The 27,650-nt window shown below is 38.7% G+C and overlaps 1 protein-coding gene across 1 annotated transcript; it reads right to left on the minus strand.

Moving 5' to 3' along the window:
* Positions 1-16: 16 nt before the first annotated feature.
* nme3 (NME/NM23 nucleoside diphosphate kinase 3) lies at positions 17-22,750 on the minus strand. The gene is made up of 5 exons (XM_063059163.1): positions 22,618-22,750; positions 21,006-21,136; positions 12,597-12,698; positions 7,916-8,028; positions 17-3,322 (listed from the first exon to the last, which is right to left on the minus strand). Exons 1-5 carry the CDS (start codon positions 22,661-22,663, stop codon positions 3,205-3,207), a joined length of 510 nt encoding a protein of 169 aa, XP_062915233.1. The 5' UTR covers positions 22,664-22,750; the 3' UTR covers positions 17-3,204.
* Positions 22,751-27,650: the final 4,900 nt, after the last annotated feature.

A 27,650-nucleotide genomic window follows, 5' to 3' on the forward strand; every position in this document is an offset into this window, starting at 1 on the left:
AAAGATTAAATTATCAATCCGTGCTTGCTTCTGCAGCGTATTACTGACATCTACTAATTTATCATGGTCAATGCATTACTTTCTAAGCAGGCTTTTGAAATTGCCAGTCCTTTCTGATTATTATGTCAGTCTATATAGGGTTACTCAGCACTGTATTTTCAGTCAAGTTTTAACCTTTTATCATGACTCGTACTTTAAAGACTAAAATGTTATTCCAAGTTTTAATCATTGCATATTTGACTGAAAACTGGGCACCGTGCTCCTTCTGAAAAGAAAATGACTTTATCTGCTTGTAACCTTTACTTATTTTCTGAAATGTACAATCAAATGGCCATAGCATAGGTTACCTTAATTATAAAGCTGTTTTATTCACACCTCACTAGACACATTAAAAACTACTTTCCACATTGCCTAACACAGTGAAAGACATTTAGTCAGCTCCCTTGAATTCCACAAACAAAATGGAAGCAGCTCAGAGGCCATTTGCACTTCTCGCATTTGAGATAACAATTTGTAGCCTTGGGTCCTTAATAGTGAATTTCATGAGTTTTGGGTACCTACACTTTTGTTTTCTTTTCACATATGTATGTGTACCCTTGTTTCTGGCACTAAGTACAGACAGTTCCTGATTTACATGTCTAATGTCCATTTCTAATTCACCATAAGCCAGATATATCAATTTTCTACAATAACTCGTACGTAGCTCTACATTCACGTGCTATACTTGATTTAATAATTGCTAATGCTACCTTATAATTAAATTGACATATACTGTTTACTCATTTACATTAATAATAAAATATTTTATTACTAGCTTGAAAAATGTATGGGAGAATTTTGTGAAGTTGGATTTGTAACCAGGGACATCCCTGTAACTGGTGACTAAGGTCATTGGTTCCATGACTACAGTCTTTCACAGGGAAACACATTTTCTGTGTTCCCCATCATTCTCTACAACTTGAAACATGCTTTCTCATTTTTCCAATTCTGGTGAAGGGTTCTTGACATGCAATGCTGACTCATGTTCTATCACCAGTGATGCTGCTTGATCTACTGTGGTTCCAGCATTCAAATAGAGAGTATCACTAATAAGATTTGGTAATTTGCAATTCACTGACTCTTGCAAAACTGATTTAGTTAAAAGAAACTTTAAACAACAGATACATTAGCACCAGGGTCATTCACATTTTTACTTAATGCATAATATTATTGTCTTAACATATTACAAGATCCCATAGCATTGAAAAAGTTCACATTCGTGATGCGTGCCACAGTAAAATCTGGAGTTGTGATCAGCAGCAAGTACACTATAAATATTGAGCATTCTTCTGTGGCAAAACACTTTGCAGCAGATTGCCTACCTCATTGTCATAAACAGTTATGACAAAGACTGGGGAAAAAAGATCCCTATGGAAAATTTCAGCAGCCTACATATTATAGCAGTCAATCTATTATATTCAATGTTGACCAGTCTAACTGTATAATGCAAGCATCCTTTAATTACCACTGGCAGAAAAACTATTAATTTACTTGTATTCCAGCAGTGTGGTAAACTATGATAAAAATTATGGATTAGGCTTAACAATATTTTATCTTATTTCTCTGGAACTTGTATCAATAGCATTTTTAACTTGAGCTACAGGATTTAATGCCCCGAGAACAGGTGCACAAAAGAGATTTTGTGTACCCAAACTAATTATTTTATTGACAATAGTAATAAATATCAAATGTTCAGTCCTATCTATTGATCTTTTAATATTATGGCCATTTGGCATTTTTTCCTTTACAATCCTTAGTTTATATTCAGGATGAAACAGGTCTGAATTAACTACAGTACAGCATACAGAAACTAAAACAGATGTAGAAAGTCCTAGTTCTATGGCAGGCAAAATTATATAGCCACTGAACAAGTTCCTAAAAACTATTTGCATTTTTATGATCACAGTGAATAAATAATTTTTTAAATGATAAAGCAGCACAGGTGATGCAACCAAATCTGCTCAAATTCAGATACAAGACCATCAAACAAAAACTTTGGCAAAAAAATATGAAATGGTGAACTTGGCGAACATTTTATTACAATGTTGCTTCACATAAGTTCTTCTAATTCATATCATTTTAGTTTAATCTTTACCAATTATTGAATGAACATAATATTCATTTACTATGAGAAGGCAATGAACCTCTTGTGATCTATTTAGCATAATACATTTAAGAAACTGGTCTAAATCCACTGTGTAATTTATCCTCATTATAATAATGCTGTCAGATTGTTAAACAATTTCCTTCTTTAAAGCCAGTAGATTAATGTCAGTATTGCAAAAGTGATAAGAACAGGAGTTCCCAAACTTTTTTTTATTGCCATAGACCCCTGCCATAAACTCCAGGTTGGGAACCCCTGGCTTAGAAATATTGTGGAATCTTTTTCTTCTGGTACTCAATGGTCACATTCATCATAGCAATCCGTGCATCGTTTGGGTGCACAGGTGAAGACAGGCTACATTAAAAAGATTTTGAAGTATCGCTCACATGAAGCTGTAACAGTGTTTAATTAACTCTTGTCAATCACTCATTATTGACAGATGAGAGAAAGGTCTTTCAGAAACTACCAACCACTTCTATAATATTTATGGCCCCTAATCTTTAGCCATAAAGGAATGGAGAATCTTCAGACTCTGACTTGTCAACAAGTTTGATAACTGGATCAATTATAATAGTCTAGATGCAGATTACCTTTTCATCCAATATCATGGAAAAAGCTTGTGATGCTGATTATCACCCAACCAAGAACTGATTGTGCTTTGATGTTCATTTGTGTCATATTAGATGCTTCTCACTAGAAAAAAAAGCACCACCCAGTATTGCGGTCCATATTCACAGCAGCAACATTTTCAGGTACAAAATATGGAAATGCTGGAAACCAAGTTTAAAAAAGTAGTAGAAATGCGTATCACTGAAAGATAGCTTAATACTTCAATTCTAGAATCATCTAAAGGATTAATATTTTTCTTCCAAAGTTTCAATTAGATCCAACATGAAGGAACAATTTTAAAACAATTAATTTCAAAAGAATTTGCATAGAAAGAATGAAAAACTCAGTGGTGCATAGGTCTGTTGCAATCAATGTGGATACTATAACAATGAAGTTTCAGTACTGGTGGGCTTGTTCCTGAGCGATGCTTTTTTTAAAAAACAAGGATTGGTTTATTCATATATCCAGTCATCAGCAAAATCATTCCAGCAAACCAGCTCCTCGGGGTGGAACCAGAGGGAGATTTCACGGACGGCACTCTCCACTGAATCACTGCCATGGATTACATTCCTGCATCACACCAAAATAAATAAGTTAGATTAAATACATGAGATTCAAGTTATAATATTGCATCATAGCAACATTATAAAAACATATGTATCTATGAAAACAAACCTATATTTCCTCATTTCCTGCTTCCCTTTAAATGTTCTGAAAAATTCAATCACACACTTCGCAGCCACATTTAGAAAGTTGGATATTAATCAAATGGACTTTCTTTGAGCTTGTACACCATTACTTCTCCACCTTACCTCTGCTGGAGAAAGTTTTCTATTGTAAGGTTATCAAACTAGCCTGACACTTGAAATTAATGGAGCCTTTTATCCCCCACCAAAGCTGCAGCTTTTATTATTACATTTTTGTACTCTATTACATACCAAAATAACTTTTGTTCTTAAAAAGGACCTTCTGTGTACATCTGAGGGATAGCTTCATAGTTCCTGATATACGGCAAGAATCTTAAGAGAAATTTTGGTACTACCATTTTCCATCATAGCTGTGTGGGAGGTTAAGAGTTTCCTGTGTGAATGTAAGACCTCAGACTTCCTCAAAACTTATCACCTGCAGTTTCCCAACTGCACTGCTTTTGGTCTCCTCATGGTTTCCACTGGAGGGAACTACTCAGCATCTGTGTTGGATAATTTGCCTCTGCACTTGCACCAGATTACATCTGGCATATGCAGCAAACCAGTTTTCAATCGAGATGAACAGCAGGTACAATTCACACAATTCAGTTGAATTACATATTTAATTACATTTTTAGTATTAAACTTTAAAAAAATATTTCTAATAATTAGAAATTGTCAGTATAATTTTTCATCATTTTTGAATGTTAGGATAATTATAAAGGCATTTGGTATTCACAATTGCTTTCACAGTTTTAGCAGACATTAAGGGACAGAGCATGCCAGGTGAACAGAAAGGCACTTTGCTTGTTTCTGCCAATCAGTTGGCAGCTCAGCTATAGAGGTTATGCCTATTCTCCAGCTAAGAATAGGTTTAATGGGCAAAGAAGTGAAGAACATAGACAGCATAATAACTGAAAGATATAGGCCATTAATAATTTAGACAATAAGACACAGGAGCAGAATTAGGCCATTCAGCCCATTGAGTCTGCTCTGCCAATCCATCATGGCTGGTCTTGGATCCCACTCACCCCCATACACCTGCCTCACCATATCATTTGCTGCCTTGACCAATCAGGAAACTATCAACTCCGCTTTAAATATACTCACGGACTTGGCCTCCACCGCAGTCTGTGGCAGAGCATTCCACAGACTCACGACTCTCTGGCTAAAAAAATTCCTCCTTACCTCTGTTCTAAGAGGTCGCCCCTCAATTTCGAGACTGTGCCCTCTAGTCCTGGATACCCCACCATTCTCTCCACATCCACCTTATCTAGTCCTTTCAACATCCAAAAGGTTTCAATGAGATCCCCCTGCATTCTTCTAAATTCCAGTGAATACAGGCCAAAAGCTGCCAAATGCTCCTCATACATCCACCCCTTCATTCCCAGAATCATCCTTGTGAACCCCCTCCGGACTCTCTCCAATGACAACACATCCTTTCTGAGATATGGGGCACAAAACTGTTGACGATACACTAGGTGCAGCCTGACTACTGTCTTATAACGCCTCAGTATTATCTCCTTGCTTTTATATTCTATTCCTCTTGAAATAAATTCCAACATTCCATTTGCCTTCTTTACCATGGACTCAACCTGTAAATTAACCTTCTGGGAGTCTTGCACGAGGAGTCCTAAGTCCCTCTGCACCTCTGATCTTTGAATTTTCTCCCCATTTAGATAAAAGTCTTCACTATTGTTCCTTTTACCAAATGCATCCTTTATCTCTTCAGCAACCTCTGTTAGGACTCTGGGGTAGAGTCCATCTGGTCCAGGTGACTTATCCACCTTAAGACCTTTGAATTGGCCTAGCACTTTTTCCTTTGTAATAGCAATGGCATTCACTCCCACTCCCTGACACTCATGGACCTCTGGCACACTTCTAGTGTCTTCCACAGTGAAGACTGATGCAAAGTACCCATTAAGTTCATCTGCCATTTCCTTGTACCCCATTACTAACTCACCAGCATCACTTTCCAGTGGTCCAATATCAACTATTACCTCCCTTTTACTCTTTGTGTAACTGAAAAAACTTTTGGTATCTTTCTTTATAATACTGGCTAGTCTGCCTTCATATTTCATCTTTTCCCTTCTTATAGCTTTTTTAATTATTTTTTTTTGAATTTTAAAAGCTTCCCAATCATCCAACTTCCCATTCATTTATGCTACCTTATATGCCCTTTCCTTGGCTTCTATGCAGTTCTTAACATCCCTTGTCAGCTATGGTTGCCTACCCCAGCCATTTGAGAACAACTACTTCTGTGGGACAGATCTATCCTGCACCTTGTGAACTATTCCCAGAACCTTCAGCCACCTCTGCTCTGCTGTCATCCCCACCAGTATCCTCCTCCAATCAATCTGAGCAAGCTCCTCTCTCATGCCTCTCTAATTCTGTTTATTCCATTGCAAAACTGATACATCTGACTTGTACTTCTCCCTCTCAAACTGCAGAATGAATTCAATCATATTATGATCACTGCCTCCTAAGGGTTCCTTTACGTTAAGCTCCCTAATAAGATCTGGGTTATTATACAACACCCAATCTAAGATGATCTTTCCGTAAGTAGGGTCAAGCACAAGCTACTCTAAAAAGCCATCTCGTCGACATTCAACAAATCCCCTCTCTTGAGATTCTGCACCAACCTGACTTTCCCAAACCCTTTGCATACTGAAGTCCCCTATTACAATTGTGACATTACCCTTAATACATGCCTTTTCCAGCTCTCTTTGCAATCGCAACCCCACATCTAGGCTACTATTTGGAGGCCTATATATGATTCCCAATATGGTTTTTCTACCCTTGCAGTTTCTTAACTCATCCACAAAGATTCAACATTCTCTAAGCCTATGTCACCTCTTTCTAAAGATGTAATTCCATCTCTTATCAACAGAGCCAATTGACCGCCTATGCCTTCCTGCCTGTCCTTTCGATACAAAGTACATCCTTTGATGTGAAGCTCCCATTTATGGCCTTTCAGCCACGACTCTGATGCTCACAATGTCATACTGGCCAATCTCTAATAAGGTTCATCCACCTTATTCCAAATACTATGTGCATTTAAATGCAGCACCTTCAGTCCTGCATTCTTTGCTCTTTTGCATTTTGCTTCTGTGGTACAATTTAACTCTTTCATATTACACCCATCATCAACTTGTAAACCTGCTGTCTAGTCACACCTGCCCCAGAAGAGGTCCCAATTATCCAGAAATCTGAATCCCTGTCCCTTGCTCCAATTTTTCAGCCACACATTTATCTTCCACCTCATTCTATTCCTATCCTCATCGTCGTGTGGCACAGGCAGCAATCTTGAGATTACTACTCTTGAAGTCTTGCTTCTCAGCTTCCTTCCTAACTCTCTGTACTCTGTTTTCAGGACCTCCTCACTTTTTCTATCTATGTCAATGGTACCAATATGTACCATGACTTCTGACTGCTCACCCTCCCTTTTCAGGATATTGTGGACACTTTCAGAAACATCGTGGACCCTGGCACCTGGGAAGCAAACTACCATCCCTGTTTCTTTTTTGAGTCCACAGAATTGCTTATCTGTCCCCCTAACTATAGAGTCCCCTATTATTGCTGCTGTCCTCTTCAGTTCCCTACTGTTCTGAGCCACAGGACCAGACTCTGTGCCAGAGGTCCAGCCGCTGTTGCTTTCCCCAGGTAGGTTCCCTCCCCACCATGAAAAGTCCTCAAAATGGAGTACTTATCGATGAGGGTTATGGCTACAGAGGTGCTCTCTATATCTGACATTCTCCCTTCCCTCTCCTGACAGTCACCCAATTATCTGTCTCCTATAGTCTTGGGGTTACTACTTCCCTGTAGCTCCTGTCTATCACCTCTTCACTTTCCCTAACAAGCCAAAGATCACTGAGTTGCAGCTCGAGTTCCTTAAGGAGCTGTACCTCGATGCACCTGGTGCAAATGTGGCCATCAGGGAGGTTGGTAGTCTCCCGGAAATCTCACATCTGAACCCAGAACAGAACATTGGCCGTGTAGACATACTCCCTATTCTCTCAAGAGTTAAATAAGAAAAAAATAAGGAATGTCCTGACGAAGGGTCTCGGCCTGAAACGTCGACTGTATCTCATCCTAGAGATGCTGCCTGGCCTGCTACGTTCACCAGCAACTTTGATGTGTGTTGAAGGAATGAACTTGCCTACTTACCTTGCCTCCGCCTGTTGAGCCAAAGCCTTACCACTCTGACTCAAACCACTCCGCTAGACGGCACCCCTCTTTTATGGAGACTGGGTTTTTAAAGTTCTTTGCCAGACTTGCGTGGGAATACTTCTTCTGCGTCTGTGCAATACTCCAATCAAATTTGTTGCAGAAACCACTCCCATTGCATATGTTTCTCATTAAGTAATTGCTAGCTTGCTTTTAAAAAGCAAACTCACAAAGATAGTACTATTTAACAAAGAATTACCTCTATTTTAGATTAAAGTCAATCTTTAAAGCTAAACATGTGAGTACCCACCTGCTTACTTCAACACAGAAGTCCCCTCTAATGGTACCTGGTGCAGAATCCGCAGGAGTAGTTTCTCCCAACATAGCCCGAGTGGTTTTAACAATATCCAGTCCTTGCCATACCTGAAATGTCAAGGACATAATGTTTGGTATCAATACCATAAGATATAGGAGCAGAAGTGGGCCATTTGGCCCATCAAGTCTGCTGCACCATTCAATCATGGCTGATCCAATTCTTCCAACCATCCCTTCTCCCCATACCCTTTGATGCCCTGGCTGATCAAGAACCTATCTATCTCTGCCTTAAATGCAACCAATGACTTGGCCTCCACAACCACTCGTGGCAACAAATTCCACAGTTTTACCACCCTCTGACTAAAGTAATTTCTCTGCATCTGTTCTAAATGGACGCCCTTCAATCCTGTAATTTTTTTGTCCTAGACTCCCCTACTATGGGAAATAACTTTGACATATCTAAGCTGTTCAAGCCTTTTAACATTCGGAATGTTTCTATGAGATCCCCCCTCATTCCCATGAACTCCAGGAAATACAGCCCAAGAGCTGCCAGACGTTCCTCATATGGTCACCCTTTTATTCCTGGAATCATTCTTGTGAATCTTCTCTGATCCCTCTCCAATGTCAGTATATCCTTTCTAAAATAAGGAGCCCAAAACTGCACACAAAATTCCAAGTGTGGTCTCACAACTGCCGTATAGAGCCTCAACATCACATCCCTGCTCTCACATTCTATACCTCTAGAAATGAATGCCAACATCACATTCGCCTTCTTCGCCACCGCCTCAACCTGGAGGTTAACCTTTAGGGTATCCTGCACAAGGACTCTCAAGTCCCTTTGCACATCTGCATTTTGAATTCTCTCCCCACCTATATAATAGTCTGCCTATTTATTTCTTCCATCAACATGCATGACCATACACTTTCCAACATTGTATTTCATTTGCCACTTCTTTGCCCATTCCCCTAAACTACCTAAGTCTCAGCAGGCGCTCTGTTTCCTCAACACTACCCGGTCCTCAGCCTATCTTTGTATTATCGGTAATTTAGCCACAAATCCATTAACACCATAGTTCAAATCATTGACGTAAATCATAAAAAGCAGCAGTCACAACACTGTCCCTGTGGAACTGCACTGGTAACTGGCAGCCAGCCAGAATAGGATCCCTTTATTCCCACTCTCTGTTTTCTGCCAATCAGCCAATGCTCCAGTCCTGCTAGTAATTTCCCTGTAATTCCATGGGCTCTTATCTTGCTAGGCAGCCTCATGTGCGGCACCTTGTCAAAGGCCTTCTGAAAATCCAAGTACACCACATCCACTGCATCTCCTTTGTCTACCCTGCTTGGAATTTCCTCAAAAAATTGCAGTAGGTTGGTCAGGCGGGATTTTCCTTTCAAGAACCACACTGGCTTTGGCCTATCTTGTCATGTGCCTCCAGGTACTCCGTAATCTCATCCCTAACAATTCATTCCAACATCTTCCCAACCACTGATGTCAGGCTAACAGGTCTATAGTTTCCTTTCTGATGCCTTCCACCCTTCTTAAATAGTGGAATAACATTTGCAATTTTCCAGCCATCTGGTATGATGCCGGAAACTATTGATTCTTGAAAGATCATTGTTAATGCATCTGCAATCTCTCCAGCTACTTCCTTCAGAACCTGAGGGTACATTCCATCAGGTCCAGGAGATTTATCCACCCTCAGACCATTAAGCTTCCTGAGCACCTTCACAGTCATAATTTTCACTGCACATACTTCACTTCCCTGACACTCTTGAATGTCTGGTATACTGCAGCTGTCTTCCACTGTGAAGACTGATGCAAAAATGCACTCAGTTCCTCTGCCATCTCTGCGTCTCTCATTACAATAGTTCCAGTGTCATTTTGTATTGGTCCTATATCCATCCTCGTATCCTTTACCCTTTATATACTTAAAAAAAACCTTTAGTATCTTCTTTGATATTAGTTGCTAGCTTTGCAGAATAAAGAAAATGACAAATGACATTTTAATCAAAAAGTAGCCGTACCCAGGTGTTCTTTCATTGTGGTGATTCAGAGGAATAAAAGCAAAATTCTGTTAATACTTCACAAAGAAACAGGCTTTGAGAAGATAGGAAAAACCAACACTTCTCTCCATAAATGCTGACTATTTCTAACATACTGTTAATTCATATTTCAAACATTTACAGAATTTTGCCCTAGTTTTAGTAATTCTGCAATTCCTGGAGATGTTTATGATGACTGGTGCACTGATTTTTTTTGAAAATGGATTCCAAAGAGGTATTCAGGTTTGTAGATGAACATAACTATGGCACAAAGTATTACACCCTGCGACTTTATTTGGGTTCAATACAGATGATTGGTTCTGAAATAACAAAATTATTAGTTTGAAGTCCTCATGTACAAATAGAGGTCAAACCACATTGAGCAGCTGCTACTGCATCCACAATTTCTTCACAACCTGCTTTTTAATCCCTTAACAGCTACTCAAGATTTAAATAATCCATTGTTTAACAGTGAATCTAGATGGTGAATATCATTAAACTGTTGACTTATCAAAGATATCATACACAGCTAATCCTCTCATCACCCATTCTCTCACCAATGTACTTTACATGTTTGAATTATTGAATTGGGTCAAGAATTTTGGTTGATATTCTTTCTTCCAGTTCAAAGGTGTTGAATTGAGTAATTAGTCCTTTTTAAATACGTCACAATCCAAATGTGCCGATTAGGTAACTCAACAGCACACATCAATTATTTATTTAATGCATTTGAAATTTGGGTTTATACACTCAGACCCCGCTTAAGGCTGAGGATGCATTCCTCGGAGGTGAAGCGCTACGTAAATCAGCGCAACGCGGGGTCATTATAACATTACGTAAGAGGACATGTGTGCCTGATTAAAAATCAAACCTGAGATATGTATTGTTTTCTGTGTACACAGTAATTTGTGGGGATATGAACATGCAAATAGGCTGAACCTGTACATCAGTGAAGCAGCAGCAGAGGGAAGTGGGTGGTGGTTCCATATTAGAGGAGGGACCATCGAGATTTGACTGCCTTTTCTTAAGTTTCCTCTCATGAAGCAGTTCTCGGCAGCAGGAAATCTTGTCGAGAACGCCTCTCTTTGCCTTATTGCTTCGCTCCCAGTCAGGGACATTATCGATGAACTGGTCCATGACTTGTGTGATCATAGTGATGCTAGTGCTGAGGAATCTCGTGGTGAGGTTTCTTGTTGGTGTTTCCTCTTCTCCATCCCTGTCCTCAGATTCACCCAGGATACGCTCCTCTGCCAATCCTATTTGACATGAGAATTCAGTAACTCTTTAACATCGCCATCATTAACATCCCCTAATTCCGCTTCATTGGCCAGTTTAACTATGTTTTGGATGACTGGTTCTGCTTGAAATCCAAGGATGTCATTACATGCTTCTAGCCATGGCTTCTTCCACACTCCGTTCATGCAGTTTGAAGTTACTTCATCCCAGGCTGCTCTGATATTGTCTACAGCTTTCAGGATGTTGTGGTTTTTCCAAAATTGCCTGATGGATAGTTTGTCTTGACCTTTTGTTTCCTCTACAAGCTGCTTGAATGTGCGATGAAGATGCTGATCCATTGGTTGAAGTAATGAAGTGGTGTTGGGTAGAAGGTCTACAAGAACGCAGGTCCAAAGCGTGTCAAGACTCTCAGGGTGGCCTGGGCATTATCAAGCACCAAGAATCCTTCAGGTTCAGGCTCATGTTCCTCACAATACTGCTTCACTGCCAGACAAAGATTTGAAACAAACCAATTTTGGAAAGCATCAATCGTCACCCAGGCTTTCTTGTTTGATTTTCAAATCACTGGTAGACTTGACTTTAAAATGCTTTTCACTGAGTGATATACAATCATAGGCTTTAAGTTAAAGCCACCTTTAGCACTGCCTCCTGGCTCAGCGCGTATGTAAAGTGCTCTCATTGGCTAATTGAATGCTTCTGTAATGGTGGCTGCTCTTGAGAAGTTTTAAGTGTTGTTTAGAACGAATTTTTGTCATTTAAAAAAATTTCAATAAAGAACTTAATGACTATGTTGCAACGAACCAGCACAATGCGGAGTCGGAGTGTAAGTTTTAGCACATGGCCAAAACAAATTATTTGTCTACTGATTCAAAGGGTATTCTTATTCTGAAAGTATGCAAATACCCCTTTAACAATGGATATTGATGAAATTATAGTCTTTTTTAAAAAAGTGCACCATTATAGCATTTCACTCTATAAAACATTGCAATATTAAGTTTACCTTGAACTATATTAATATGAAATTAAGTTTACCTTAAAATATTTAAAATGTGTGATATTCTTAAGTTACTATTTTATGTGCATCAGGCCATTACTACCACACAAACAATGCAGTGTAATTAAGTAATAGAACCTGGTTTCAAGAATTTGCTAGCCAGATTATCAGTTAGAAGTGATAAAACACCATCTATTCTATCCTCTGGGCATCTAAACCAGGGTTAACAATACTGATTATTGTGGACTTCCTAAGAATTGACTGTCAATTCAGAGACAAAAAAAGACAGCCAATTGCTTGTTACCTTACAATGTTATAGATAGTGTAATACAAGAAGGAGAAGGACGTTTTATAAAATAAATTCATGGATCGTACTATACATGTAACTGGTCTAACATACCATGGCAACCACAGGTCCAGAACTCATGAATTTCACCAATCTATCATAGAAAGGCTTCTGCTTAAGTTCGATGTAGTGCTCTTTCAACAACCCTTCAGAGGCCTAAATTTTTAAAAAAAGAGTACACAATAAATTGTAGCATTTCGCTCTATAAAACACTGCAGTATTAAGTTTACCTTGAAATAATGTATCAGTATGAAATGAAGTTTACCTTAAAATATTTGAAATGCGGGACTTCCGGTAGAGCTCATGGAGTGAAGTCGTGTTCTTGACTCGCTCCATTACCTCTGAGTTTTTCTTCTTATGATCAGCTATATTTTAATTAACCATTAAGGCACCGACTTTTACAATATTTTGAAATAAATTGGGCTCTTTGATAATCGGATGCTTTTAAGGTCTGCTATGTCTAAGAATGGAAAAAACGGGAAGGACGGCAAACCTCCGGTTAGACCGAAAGGTACCGATTTTCCTCCGACTGAACCACCGGTGACTTTGAAAGCTATATCGGATCTAATTCAAAGGGAAATTTCAACCTCTATTATGGAGCTGATTCGTGCGGAAATTTCAATTAATTTCCAGAAAATTGCCGATTCAATCGATAAGATTCAAACATCTATTACGGAACATCAGTCGGTTATATCTGATCTTCAAAAATCCACACAACAAAATGAACTCAAGATGGAGAAAACTGAAGAAACAATTAAGGTAATGAAGAAGAAACTTGACTTTCTGACTTTTAAAAACTCTGACTTAGAATCCAGAATGCGATGGCAGAATCTTCGAATGATTGGGGTGCGTGAAGCTGTCGAATCTGATAACCCTATGAAGTATTTTTCTCAACTTTTAAAAGATGCATTTCCTACTGTATTTCCTGACCAACCACCGTTATTGGATCGTGTTCACAGAGTTCCATCATACTCGTCTAAGTCAGATAAACCTCGACATGTCATCTTACGTTTTCATTACTTTCAAGACAAGGAGAAACTGTTTCGTTTCATTCGATCTAAAGGCTACATTGATTTTTTGGATCTTAAGTTCCGATTCGTGGAGAATTTCAGTAAACCAATTCGGGATCAACGGATTCGTTACAGATCTGTGATGTCGGAACTCTACAAGATGGATTTAAAACCAGCCCTGCTTTACCCAGCACGTCTAAGGATTCGTACGTTGGATGGAGCCCTTCGTTTTTTTTGAATCTCCATCGGATGCCCAGAGTTATCTGGATCAATTTTCACCTTCAACATCTTAATCGTAATTTTTAACTATCTCCGTTTGATCGGAGGTTGTGAATCTGTCGGCCTTAATTTTTTTTTGCCTTATATGGGCAGAAAAGTTTATTTTTGATTAATTAATATGGTTGCTAAACTTTCTTTCTATCTGCGTCATTCCTTTCTTTTTCCCAGGGTATTCTGGGTGGTTATTCCCTCAGTGTCATTCTACGTATTTCCTTTGAGGCCTTAAATTTTGTGGTTTTTAAATCTACTTTTTTTTTGTAGGTTTTCATAACTAGTTTATGCTAATAATTTTATTTCTTTTTTTGTTTATTCATAGGGTCTGGGGTTTGTTGCGGTTTTTTTTATATTTTCTGGCTTTTTCTCTGTTATATTAAGTGTTTGTTTTAATCGATTTACCTCTTTTTATTCTTTTACTGTTTTATAACTAGCTGATCTTTTTTTATATTTACACTTTTTTTTAGGGAGCGTCTATCGGAAGTCATGGGGGTAGTTTTAGTGCTTGCTTCTTTCTGGCTGGTCTGTGTTAGATTTAGCCTTGGGGTCATGGGGTGGGGGGTGGTGGGAAGAGCTTCACGTTTTAGTTTTTTTCTTCTTGGGCTATGTATACTATTGAAGTATTGGTTGCGTTCTCCTTCCCGGTATCTCTTATTTGTTCTGTTCCCTTTCCAGGTTCGTGGGTCGAGCCTATTGTCAATCCTCCTTGTTGCGGGTTGACTTTAGGGTTTATGGAGTCTATTATTAATTTCATTTCCTGGAATACTAATGGTCTTAACCATCCTATTAAAAGGAAAAAAGTTTTTAAAGTGTTCCGGAGACTTAAAGCACAAATTTTATTTTTACAAGAGACCCATGTATGGAGGGGGGACAGACTACGTTTTTTAAAATTCTTTAAGGGACAACAGTTCCATTCGAACTCTAACGCTAAGATTCCAGGCGTCTCTATTTTTATAGACTCCTCAGTTACTTTTATACAACAAGATATTATTTCTGATCCGAATGGTAGATTTCTACTGGTTAGTGGTCTACTATTTAATAAAAAGGTAGTTTTGGTTAATGTTTATGCTCCCAATATGGACTGTCCGGAATTTTATAAATCATCATTTAATCAGTTCCCGAATTTGAATGAGTTTTCATTGATCTGGGGCGGAGATCTTAATACTTGTTTATCTCCAGCTTTGGACCGTTCGGCTCCTCTACGGACCTTACCTAATAAATCTGCAACTTTAATTAATTCATTCCTCTCTGATTCTGGGTCGACGGACATTTGGCGTTTTCTGCATCCTCAGGAAAAAGATTTTTCTTTTTTTTCACATGTTCACCATTCCTATTCAAGAATTGATTATTTCTTTATTGACTCTCGTCTTATTTCTTCAGTGATTAAATGTGATTATGACTCTATAACCATTTCGGATCATGCTCCACTTAAGCTTTCTATTAAAATTCAGACCAATACACAAAATAATAGACAATGGCGTTCTAATTCGCTGTTGCTTCAGGACTCGGACTTTGTTAACTTTATGAATGAACAGATTGATCTTTTTTTTACAATCAACTATACAGAGGATATTTCTGTGAACATTCTTTGGGATACTTTTAAAGCTTATATTCGTGGTCAGATTATCTCTTATTCTGCTGCTTTGAGGAAGAAGCTGAAGCAGGAGGAGTTGGTAATTGTGGACAAGATTAAGGAAATTGATAAGAAATATGTTACAGCTCCCTCTGAGGAGTTATATAAACAAAGAACTGAACTTCAAATGGAACACAGTTTATTACTTTCGTCCTCGATTGTAAACCAATTAAAGAAAACAAGAAGTGAATTTTATGTACACAGTGACAAAATTGGCAAACTGTTGGCAAACCAATTGAAGTCTAATTATGCTAAATCTCAAATTAATCAGATTTATAATCAAAATGACCGACTGATACTTGATCATGCAGGGATTAAGCAAACTTTCTTTGATTTTTATTCTTCCTTATATTAATCAGAGTCTCCTCGAGACTCTAAATATATGAATGATTTTTTAGATAACCTAGACTTCCCTGAGATTTCACAGGATATGTCTTCTATGCTAGATACTCCCATTACCACTGATGAGATTAAGAATGTTATTTCCTCTATGAACCTGGGGAAAGCTCCTGGCCCTGATGGGCTTACCGTAGAATTTTATAAATGTTTTGCACCTTCATTAATCCCTTGGTTCTGTAGGGTTTTCGAGGCTTCATTAAAACTTGGTAAACTTCCCGAATCTTTTAATAGAGCGTCAATCTCTCTAATATTAAAGAAGGATAAAGATCCTGCTCAATGTGCATCTTATAGACCAATATCTTTATTAAATATTGACTCTAAAATTTTTTCTATGTTATTAGCAAACAGATTAGAAAAAGTACTTCCTTTTATTATTGCGGAAGACCAAACGGGTTTTATTAAAGGTCGTTACTCTTTTTATAACATTTGCACACTGTTAAATATTGTTTATACCCCCTCACAAAATGTTCCTGAGTGCGTTATCTCTTTAGATGCTGAGAAAGCTTTTGATAGAGTAGAATGGCCTTACTTATTTAAGGTGCTTGAAATGTTTAATTTTAGCTCGAAATTTATATCCTGGATCAAACTGTTATATCATTCTCCTGTGGCCTCGGTCCGTACTAACTCTCTAAGCTCACCTTTTTTCCCTCTTTTTCGAGGTACTCGACAAGGCTGTCCTCTTAGTCCTTTATTATTTGATATTGCATTAGAACCTCTTGCAATTGCCATTCGAGAATCTCCAAATATTACTGGGATAACTTGGGGTTTAAAGTCCCATAAAATATCACTTTATGCTGATGACTTACTTTTATATATTTCTAATCCTCAAAAATCCATCCCTGCTGTTTTAGAGTTATTAGCACAATTTAGTCTCTTTTCAGGTTATAAATTAAATCTTAGTAAGAGTGAACTTTTCCCGATTAATAAACAACTTCCCTTATATCATAACTTTCCGTTTAAATTGATTAATAATTATTTTTCATATCTTGGGATTAAAATTACTTGTAAACACCAAGATTTATTTAAGATTAACTTTTTACCTTTAATTGACCATATTATTCAACTTTCATCTAAATGGTTTCCTTTATATTTAACTTTGATTGGTCGTATTAATGCAGTTAAGATGTTTTTCTGCCAAAATTTCTATATATATTTCAGGCATTACCGATTTTTGTTCCAAAATCTTTTTTTGATAAAGTTGACTCAAAAATTTCTTCATTTATTTGGCAAAATAAAAACCCGAGACTGGGTAAAATACATTTACAGAAAGCTAAGAGAGATGGAGGTTTAGCATTACCTAACTTTAGATTCTATTATTGGGCAATCAATATTCGACATATGAAATTTTGGTTATTTGACCAGGATATACTATCCATTCCTAAATGGGTAGCACTGGAATTACAATCTGTTCAGGGCTATACACTTGGCTCTATTTTAGGTTCCTCTCTTCCTTTTGATTTGAAACGCCTTAAACAGGTATCTAACCCGATAGTTAAATATACCTTACGTATTTGGTTCCAATTCAGAAATTTTTTTGATCTTAACCAATTTGGGCTAGCGATTCCTATTTTAGGTAACATATTTTTTCCTCCCTCTTTTACGGATCGTGCTTTTCAAATTTGGAAGACTAAGGGTATTTCACGGTTTTTGGATTTATTTTTAGATGGTCCCCTTATGTCTTTTGAACAATTATCTAATAAATATAATTTATCAAGAATACAAATTTCCTAAGTACTATACTTTCTTCTTTTCCAATGCTTCCTCCTACTTACATTTTAGATACTATAATTAACAATCCATGTCAGAAAGGTGCATCGGCTATGATTTATAATATTATTATGAAACTTAGGAAAGCTGCATTTGATAAGATTAGGGTAGATTGGGAACAGGAGTTGGGGTCTATCATTTCCGTGGATGACTGGGGGCAGATTTTACAATTAGCCAATACTTCCTCTATCTGTGCTAAACATTCCCTAATTCAATTTAAAGTTGCTCATAGAGCACATATGTCCAAAGATAAATTAGCTCACTTTTATTCTCATATTAATCCTTTTTGTGATAGATGTCCGGGGCAGATAGCCTCTTTAACTCATATGTTATGGTCTTGTCCTACTCTGGAAACTTTTTGGAGAGACATTTTTAATATTATCTCAAAGGTATTGAATATAGATATCTCTCCTCACCCTATTACTGCTATCCTTGGACTACCTAAAATTTCCAGTAATCTTTCTCCTTCAGCCCGTAGAATGATTGCATTTCTTACTTTAATGGTGAAAAGATGTATCTTACAACATTGGAAAGAGCTTAACGCTCCAACCACCTTTTTTTGGTTTTCTCAGACGATATTATGCTTGAATTTGGAGAAAATTAGAAGCAATCTTTATGATTCCTCACTTAAATTTGAACAGACCTGGAGATCTTTTATTCAATATTTTCATTTAATGTAATTTTTTTTCTTCTCTTTTTTGCTCCATATTTATATACCCTTCTTGTTTTTTTTACTGTTTTTAATGGAGGTCGGGTTTGAGGATGTGATTTTAAGTTCTTTAACTCTATTTGGTTCCAAGTTAGCCCATTGCTTTGCTTTGCTTTTAGTTTAATTGCACGGTGGGTTTTTTTTGGGGGAGGGGGTTTCTTTTCTCTATTGATATATATATATATAAAATTAGTATACTATTATGTTACCTTAGTATGTTATGTTCAAATTACATTGCTTGTATCACTTTTTTTTCGTATTAATATCTCCTGTCATTTTATTATATTCTAACAGTGTATTAGTGCCTATATGGCTTACCCTTTTGTATACTTATTCAATAAAAAGATTTAAAAAGAAAGAAAGAAAATATTTGAAATGCGTGATATTCTTAAATGACACATCAGAATGAGCAAAACTATAAGAGACAGAGAGCATGGATAGTCAGAATCTTTTTTCCCCCATTGTAAGGAATCAAAATAAGAGGAAACAAGTTTAAGGAGAGAAAAAGAAGTTAAAAATGTGATTTGAGGGGACTTTTTTCAAGTTGTTGGTATCTGGAATATGATGCCAGATGATGTGAAGAAGTCAAATACATATCACTATACTTAAGAGATTTTTGACACACACTTAAAGAGACAAAGCAAAGTAGGTTACAGACCTAGTGTGGGTAAATGGTATTAGTGCAGATGGGCAAAAAGGTTGGTCGATGTCTGTTTCTATGCTGTACAACTACAAGACTATCTTTATGTCAACAGTTCATGAACTGGAGTCTCTTTTAAGTTGTATGTTTTTCTTCCTGGTCTTCGCAAGAGCTGTTACACGCTATTACTTGTCCTAAATATATGGCCATGTCTCACAAATGCACTTGGCTTACAAGAGAACATATGGGAATGAATAAACTTACTGATTCCCATGCTTATATTGACTATCCTCCCACCCTGTCGCCTGTAAAAATTCTATTCCCTTTTCTTAGTTCCTTTGTCTCCACTTCATCTGTTCCCATGAAGTGGCTTTCCTTTCCAGGACATCAGAAATGTCCTCCTTCTTCAACGAACGGGGATTCCCTTCCTCCGCCATTGGTGCAGCCTGCACCTGCAGCTTCTCCATTTCCCAAACATCCACTCTCAACCCATCTTCCTGCTCCCAAACAATGATAAGAGTTCCTCTTGTCACTACCTACCATCCCATGAGCCTCTGCATCCAATACATCATCCTCTGCAACTTCCACCATCTCCAAAGGGATCCTACACCAAACATATCTTTACCTCCCCCTTCTCTCCACAGGTATCACTCCCTCCGTAATTCTCTTGTCCATTCGTCCTTCTCGTCTAATCTCCTTCCCAGCACTTACCCTTGCAAGTGGCCAATGTGCTACACCTGCCCATTCACTTCCTCCCTCACCTCCATTCATGGCCCCAATCAGTCCTTCCAAGTGAGGCAACACTTCACCTGCAAACACACAAAATGCTGGAGGAACTCAGCAGGCGAGGCAGCATCTATGGAAAAAAGTACAGTCGACGTTTCAGGCCAAAACCTCAACTGTACTATTTTCCATAGACGCTGCCTGGCCTGCTGAGTTCGTCCAGCATTTTGAGTGTGTTGCCCTGATTTCCAGCATCTTCAGATTTTCCCTTGTTTGTGACTTCACCTGTGAACCTGCTAGGGTTGCCTATTGCGTCCAGTGCTCCTGATGTAGCCTTCTCTACATTAGTGAGATCCATAGTAAATTGGGGGACCGCTTCGTCGAGCACCTTTGCTCCATCCACCAAAACTGGAACTTCCTGGTGATCAAATATTTTTATTCTGATTCCATTCCCCTTCTGCCATGATCTCCTCTCGTGCCAAGATGAGGCCACCCTCAGGATAGAGGGGCAACAGCTTATATTCTGTCTGGGTAGCCTCCAACCTGATGACACGAATACTGTATCGATTTTCTTCTTCCGGTAAAAAAATTTTCTCTCCTCCGCTCTTCTTCTATTCCCCACAAAGACCTCTTACCTCTTCTCACCTGCCTATCAGCCCCACCCCTGGGTCCACTCCTCCTTCCCTTTCTCCTATGGACCACTCTCCTCCCATATTAGATTCCTTCTAGCCTTTTATCTTTTCTAGCCACATGGTTTCACCTATCACCTTCTAGCTATCTTCCTTCCCCTCCTCCCACCTTTTTACTCTAGCCTCTTCCTTTCCAGTCCTGAAAAGGGTTTCGACCCGAAACGCCAACTGTTTATTCATTTTCATAGATGCTGCCTAACCTTCTGATTCCCCCAGCATTTTGTGTCTGTTGCATATGAGAATGAAACATTTAAAGCTCAAAAATAGGAACAGTTCTACCCAGTCTGGTTGGAAATTCAAAAATGCTCTAGCTCAACACGCCTGTCCCTCAGAACATGGACAACGCATCTCACTACAGCCCCCTAATTAGCCCTTTCTCATGTAGACATAAAATATTCAAGTTATTTGAGTCTCTGAAGGTAAGTTAGACACATCTATTAAATATCTGTCTAACCCTTTACAGAAGTAACCAAACTATTCTTCATTTAATTCAAGGAACTATAAAATGGTTTATGAAGATAAACACTACAACCTACAGTAATCCCTGTATCCCTTTAAATTTATCATCTCTGTGTGCAACGATACTTCGTACTAATAAAAACAGACATAAAGCATCATACCTTCATCATTTTCATTCCAATCAGTTTAAATCCTTTTTTCTCAAACCTCCGTATGATTTCTCCAACTAAACGTCGATGAACACCATCTGGCTTGACAGCTATAAAGGTACGCTCATGTATTCCAGTGATCACTGAACAAAAACAGAAAATCCAAAGATATGAAATTAAAGTACAGTGTCTCAGGAGGTGCTGCCTCAAGAGGGCAACATCTAATATCAAAGATCCCTACCATCCGGGCCATGCCATCTTCAAGGAACTACCAGAGAGCATAAGGTCCTGAAGCTTGAAGCCCATACCACCAGGTTCAAGAAAAAGTACTCCCTTCAACCTTCCAGTTCTTGAACCAACCGGCAAAACTTAATCACTACAGTTTAACAACACTGTGACCACTTTGCATTCAAGTGGATTTTGCTTTGTTCTAATTGTATTTTCTTGTAAAATTTGTTTATCTATTTAAATGTGTATAGTTTTCCTCATCAAGCCTCAGCATTACATCCTTGCTTTTATATTCTCTCGAAATAAATGCTACCATGGCACTTGCCTTGTTACAAGCATAAACATGGTCATAAAGTAGGGAATACAATAGCTAATTTCTACAAGATAATATCCCACAAGCTTTACTATGCTAATAGATAATGTTTGATTTGTTTGTTTGAATAAATAACTGGCAGCCATCAATCAGAACATCTCTGAACCCGAACATCTATCACTGAATCTTTCACAATGATGGCTTTTGACGGGGCATCTGAATGATAGTGTCTGACATTTCCCTCAGTCGTGTACCAAAGTGTCAGCTTTGACGCTGTCCTCAAATCTCAGGAGGAGGTAGGAGAGCTGTAACTTAATTTACAAATTTTAGGCTCAGATTGGACATGATGGACAACCACCACCATCAAATTAGATCATGTGTTTCAATGCCATTTATCCCACATAGACAACTGTTCTCTGATTTATTGATTCATTGAACTTTGCTGATTTTTCATGAGTGCCAAATTGCCCTTGCTAATTAAACAATTAACATTATTTGTAGATGTGAAGTCAATATAGGCCACAGGAAGCTGCAAGAACATTGGTGAATTAAGTTGGTTTTAAGGCGATCCAATGGTTTTACAGTCAACATTACTAATACCAGGTTATTGTTCTAGATTTAATTTAATTTAAATGACGCGGGGATCATAGCGTGATTAAAGGCGTCCCTAGTGGTTAATAACCTTTCAATAATTTGTTATCCCATACCCCTGAAGAATCAATTTTTCCAATCCATTCAACCCAACAACTTTTGTAGCATCCCGGACTCACACAGCCCTTTGTGTAAGCGTGAGGCTTCTGACATCATTCCTTCGGTCGCTTAACTCTGATTTTAAGATTAATTCATTCACAGAATAGTGAGTTTAACGTTTATTCATGACACTGCCATGATGTGCTGAATATTAACGTCGGTACAGATACAATGTCCCAGTCACTCGCTATTATATGCCTCAAAAAGAATTGTGTCTAAGGCAGACACCGATGTGGCGCCCACTCTCTGCCGAATCCTCCCTCCAGTCCGCCTTGGGCTTGCCCCACCTCCTGTCTATCCCGGCCTGGAAAGCACTCTTATTCCCTCTCTCACCCATTTGGAACATGTAGGCAAACACGGCCAACGCTAGACAGATCATCCTGTCCCCTCACTCATCCGGCGATCGCGACCCACAATGACAAGGCGACGGCAACTGGCGGGATGGCGCGCTGACGGGAACGCGCACGCACCCTCGCGACGTAAAAGCGGCCGGTGGCGGTGGGCGGAACTCTGGATGACTGGTTGGAGGTATTGCGGGTCGGCTCGGCTGCTTCTCTCGGAGGCGGGCTGGTCATTTCTTCCGTATGGTTCCAAAATATAATTATATTCATGTATGTTTGCCCCTCGGATCTTCTCAGCACCACTTATATGTTGTAATGTCGGGGTATAAATCCTGGCATTGATAGTTCAAGTTTCCCAAACTTTCTGGAATGTTCTATCACAAACCAGAGATAATCTGTAGATGCTGGAAATCCGAGCAACACACACCAAATGCCCGAGGAACTCAGCAGGCCAGGCAGCATCTAGGAAAATAGTACAGTTAGCGTTTCGGGCCGAAACCCCTGCCAAAGGGTAGTGTGGGAACAACACCTCCCACACCAGCTCCACCACTTCTTTATTCTTTACATCAGTTAACTTACGTACAGCCTAATGTAATTTAATGGGCATACAATCAATCTATGTATATAACATACCTTATGTATGTATATTTATTATTTTTTATTTTTATGGTGTTCTTTATCTCTTTTCAGGAACAGTTAATACCCCTCAACTGTCAGGCTTTTGAAGCAGTGGGGATAACTCATTCAACTTCACTTGCCCCCTCACTGAAGCATTCCCACAGTCCACGGTCTCACTTTCAAGGACTTTTCATTTCATGGCCTTGATAATTTTTGCTTATTTATTTTTTTCCCTCTTTTGTATTTGCACAGTTTGTTATTTTTTGTACATTGGTTGTTTATCAGCCCTGGTGGGTGCAGTCTTTCATTGATTCTATTATGTTTTGTGGATTTAATGAGCATACCCACAAAATGAATGTCATATTTGTACATACATGCGCCTGAAATAACTATACTATTTTCCTAGATGCTACCTGGCCTCCTGAGTTCCTCCAGCATTTTGTGTGTGTGTTGCTGGAATTTTCTATGACATCTATATACATCTATTGATTTTTCAACAGCAAATGCTGGTAGAGAGGACATGATTTCTATCTGCACGGGCATCAAACGCTCCCACCTGTATTTCTGATACCTATGTAACATCAAAGGGGTTGAATTTGGACTGTTTTATTGCCGGGCACCAGACTTTAGGAAGGGTGAAATTAGTGATTTCATCCCCAGATTTGAACGATATTCAGACCTACAAAAGTCTGCACAAAGATTTATTAGGGTAAAAGACCAAAACCATGATACAGTGATGCAGCTTGTCAGGATGCTCTCTGCTGCACATCTGTAGAATGACTTGAGTATGGATATCCAAGGTCCAGCTTTCTTCAGCCTCCTTGGAAAGTAGAGGCATTGGTGAGCTTTCTTGACCGTGCAGGATGTGTTCTGGGACCATGAGAGGTTATGTGTGATGAACACTCCCAGGAATTTGAAACTGTTTGCAGTTTCCACTAATGTGCTGCCATTGTAAAGGGGGATGTGAGTGGTGCGAGTTCTCCTGAAGTTGATAAACACCTCCTTCGTCTTCTTGACAGTAAAGAAGAGGATATTTGTCTGGCACCAAGCCTAGAGCCCTTCCATCTCCTCTCTGTTGGACGTCTTACCGTTGTTGGTAATGAGCCCCACCACCGTGATATCATCTGTGAACTTGGTGATGTGATTCACGGGTGTTTGGCTGTGCAGTCACGTGTGAGCAGAGTGTACAGCAATGAGCTCAGCACACAGCCCTGAGTATGATAGGGAGGGAGGAGCGATTGTACATTCTGACTCTCTGAGGTCTGTTCATTAGGAAGTCTAACACCCAGTTGCACAGTGGTGTATTTAGACCAAGGAGTAGGAATTTGTTCAGCAAGGTCTGTGGGACAATGGTGTTGAATGCTGAACTGAAATCCAGAAACATCATTCTGACATAAGTGTCCTTGTTTTCTAAGTTTCAGGGCCAGGTGCATGACAGATGCTATGACATCTGTTGTAGACCAGTTCTGTTGGTAAGCATATTGGTGAGTGTCTAATACGGCAGGAATGGAGTTTTTAGTATGTGCTGTTATCAGCCATTCAAAATACTTCATGATAATTGGTGTCAGGGTCACCAGGCATTTAGTTTGTAACCTCCAGAAATTTGATTCAATTATCTGTCCACTTTGTCTTTTAGAATTCTATTTCAGATTTCCAGCATCTGAAGATTCTGGTTTTCAAAGCTAATTTTTACACAACCAACATAGGTCAACAAGCAGAGTTAGGATAAGACAACCTAGTTAGGATACAGTAGACATGGAAAGATCTCACAGAGTTAGCACTGCTCTGTTATTGCTAGATTGAAAGATTTGGAATTTTTACACCAATGACCTTAATCGAAGAGTTATCAGCATCAATGATGGCAGATTAAGATAATGGAATTGCATTTCTGGGAGCCAAAATGGAGAATTTTCAAAATGTCCATTTGAGCAAGACAACCATATTTGCATCATAAACTCAATAGTGGGATATAGCTTTTCCTTATCAATGCCCGTCCTTGTGTTAGTAGACTGGGAATCTGCAGAAGAAAAGCTCTGTCAAGGTGGAGTAGTAAATCATTATATAGTTACAAAAACAAGAGAAGGCAGTAAACTGTATGTGTCCTTTTGACTTCTTTAAGAAGTGAACTAACAGTAGTTTTTCTCACCCCTGTGTCAGATGTACTTAATCACAGTAATTTTGTTGTGGACCATGTTTGATTAAATTCTCATCTGTCAAGCCTGGGCTTGTACAGTTGTCGAAAGATAATGAAAGGATACTTCAGGGTGATTACAAGTTTGTAATCTAATTGAGGGCTTTAGACAATGTTAAAAACCATTAGAGTGTAAATGAATGGTTTCAAACCATTATCCAAAAAGCAACATTAGATTACTACTTTGAAAGTAGGTATTATATTTTGATAATATATGTTGTTAATTTGTAATGTTGACAGTGATTTTAGGGTATGGTCATTGACTGTCAGCGCAGTATGATTTAGACTTTATTTTTGAGTGTGCGTGAGCAGCTTTGTATGTCTCACTGCACTCCAGGAACCATTTTATTGCATTTGATAGTATAAAACATCATTTTATTACTATGAAAATGCTAGTTTTATTGAATTTTTAGTCTGTTAAAATCTGAGGACTGTGTAGGATTATAAACAATCCATTCTTTGTGGTTATTTTTGTGAAGTTCATGGAGGATTTATTCAATTCTTTAACCATTAGTTGTAATTAATGTTTGAAGTTGAAAAATGACTCCCTTTTGTTGATCCACATTGAATCAGAGCCAGGTTTACTATCACTGGCATATGTTGTGAAATTTGTTGTTTTGCAGTAGCAATACATTGCAGTATATAATAAAAAGCACTATAAATTACAATAAGAAATATATATAAAAATTAAATTAAATAAGAGGTAGAAAAAGAAAGCAAAATAAAAAATATGTAATGAGGTAGTGCTTATAGGTTCATTGTCCATTCAGAAATCTGATGGTGGGGGGGAAGAAGCTGTTCCTGAAACACTGAGCATGTGTCTTCAGGCTCCTGTACCTTCTCCCGATGGCAGCAATGAGAAGAGGGCATGGCATCGGGTGATGGGGGTCCTTAACATAGGATGCCACCTTTTTGAGACATTGCCTTTGACAGTGCCCTCACTATTAGGGACTCTATTGCACATAATGGAGCTGGCTGAATTTATAACTTACTGCAGCTTTTTCTGGTTTTGTGCAGTGGCCCCTCCATACCAGACTGTGATGCAACCAGTTAGAATATGCTTCATGGTACCTCTGTAGAAATTTGTGAGAGTCTTTGGTGACATACCATATCTCCTCAAACTCCTAATGAAATAAAGCTGCAATCATGCCTTTATTATAATTGCATCAATATGTTGGGCCCAGGATAGATCTTCAGAGATGTTGACACCCAGGAACTTGAAACTGCTCACCCTTTCCATTACTGATCCCTCAATGAGCTCTGGTATATGTTCCCTCAACTTTCCCTTGCTGAACTCCATAATCAACTCCTTGGTCTTACTGACATTGAGTTCAAGGTTATTGGTGAGACACTGCTCAACCAGCTGATCTATCTCACTCTTGTATGTTTCCTTGTCACCATCTGAAATTCTGCCAACAATAGTTGTGTCATTGGCAAATTTATAGATGCTGTTTGAACTGTGCCTAGCCACACAGCCGTGGATGTAGAGAGAGTAGAGCAGTGGGCTAAGCATGCATCCTTGAGGTGCACCAGTGTTGATTGTCAGCAAGGAGGAGATGTTATTTCTGATCCACACTGGCTGTGGTCTTTCAGTGAGGAAGTCAAAAATTCATTTGCAGAGGGAGGTACAGAGGCCAGGGTTTGGAGCCTGTTGGTTAGAACTGAGAGTATGATTGTGTTGAATGCTGAACTGCAATCAATAGACAGCAGCCTGATGTAGGTATTGCTATTGTTCAGGTGATCCAAGGCCAAGTGAAGAGCCAGTGAGATTGCATCTACTGTAGACCTATTGTGGTGATAGGCAGATTGTTGTGGATCCAGGTCCTTGTTTAGGCAGGAGTTGATTCTGGCTATGACCAATCTCTCAAAGCACTTCATTACTGTAGATGTGAGTGCAACTGGATGATAGTTGTTGAGGCAGCTCACCCTGCTCTTCTTGGGCATTGGTATGATTGTTGCTGTTTTGAAGCACATAGGAACCTCTGACTTCAGCAATGAGAGATTGAAGATGTCCTTGAATACTCCTACCAGTTAGATGACACAGGTTTTCAGTGACGCCTGATGCCTTGTGAGGGTTCACCTTCTTGAAAAATGTTCTTACAATGGCCTCTGATATCACAGAGTCACCAGATGCTCCAGAGATTTACACAGGTGTAGTTTTTTTCTCCATTTCAAAGTGTGCATAATAGGTGTTGAACTTGTCTGGGAGTAAAGCA

This window comes from Mobula hypostoma, chromosome 9 (genome assembly GCF_963921235.1).
Source record: "Mobula hypostoma chromosome 9, sMobHyp1.1, whole genome shotgun sequence".
NCBI classification, from domain to species: domain Eukaryota; kingdom Metazoa; phylum Chordata; class Chondrichthyes; order Myliobatiformes; family Myliobatidae; genus Mobula; species Mobula hypostoma.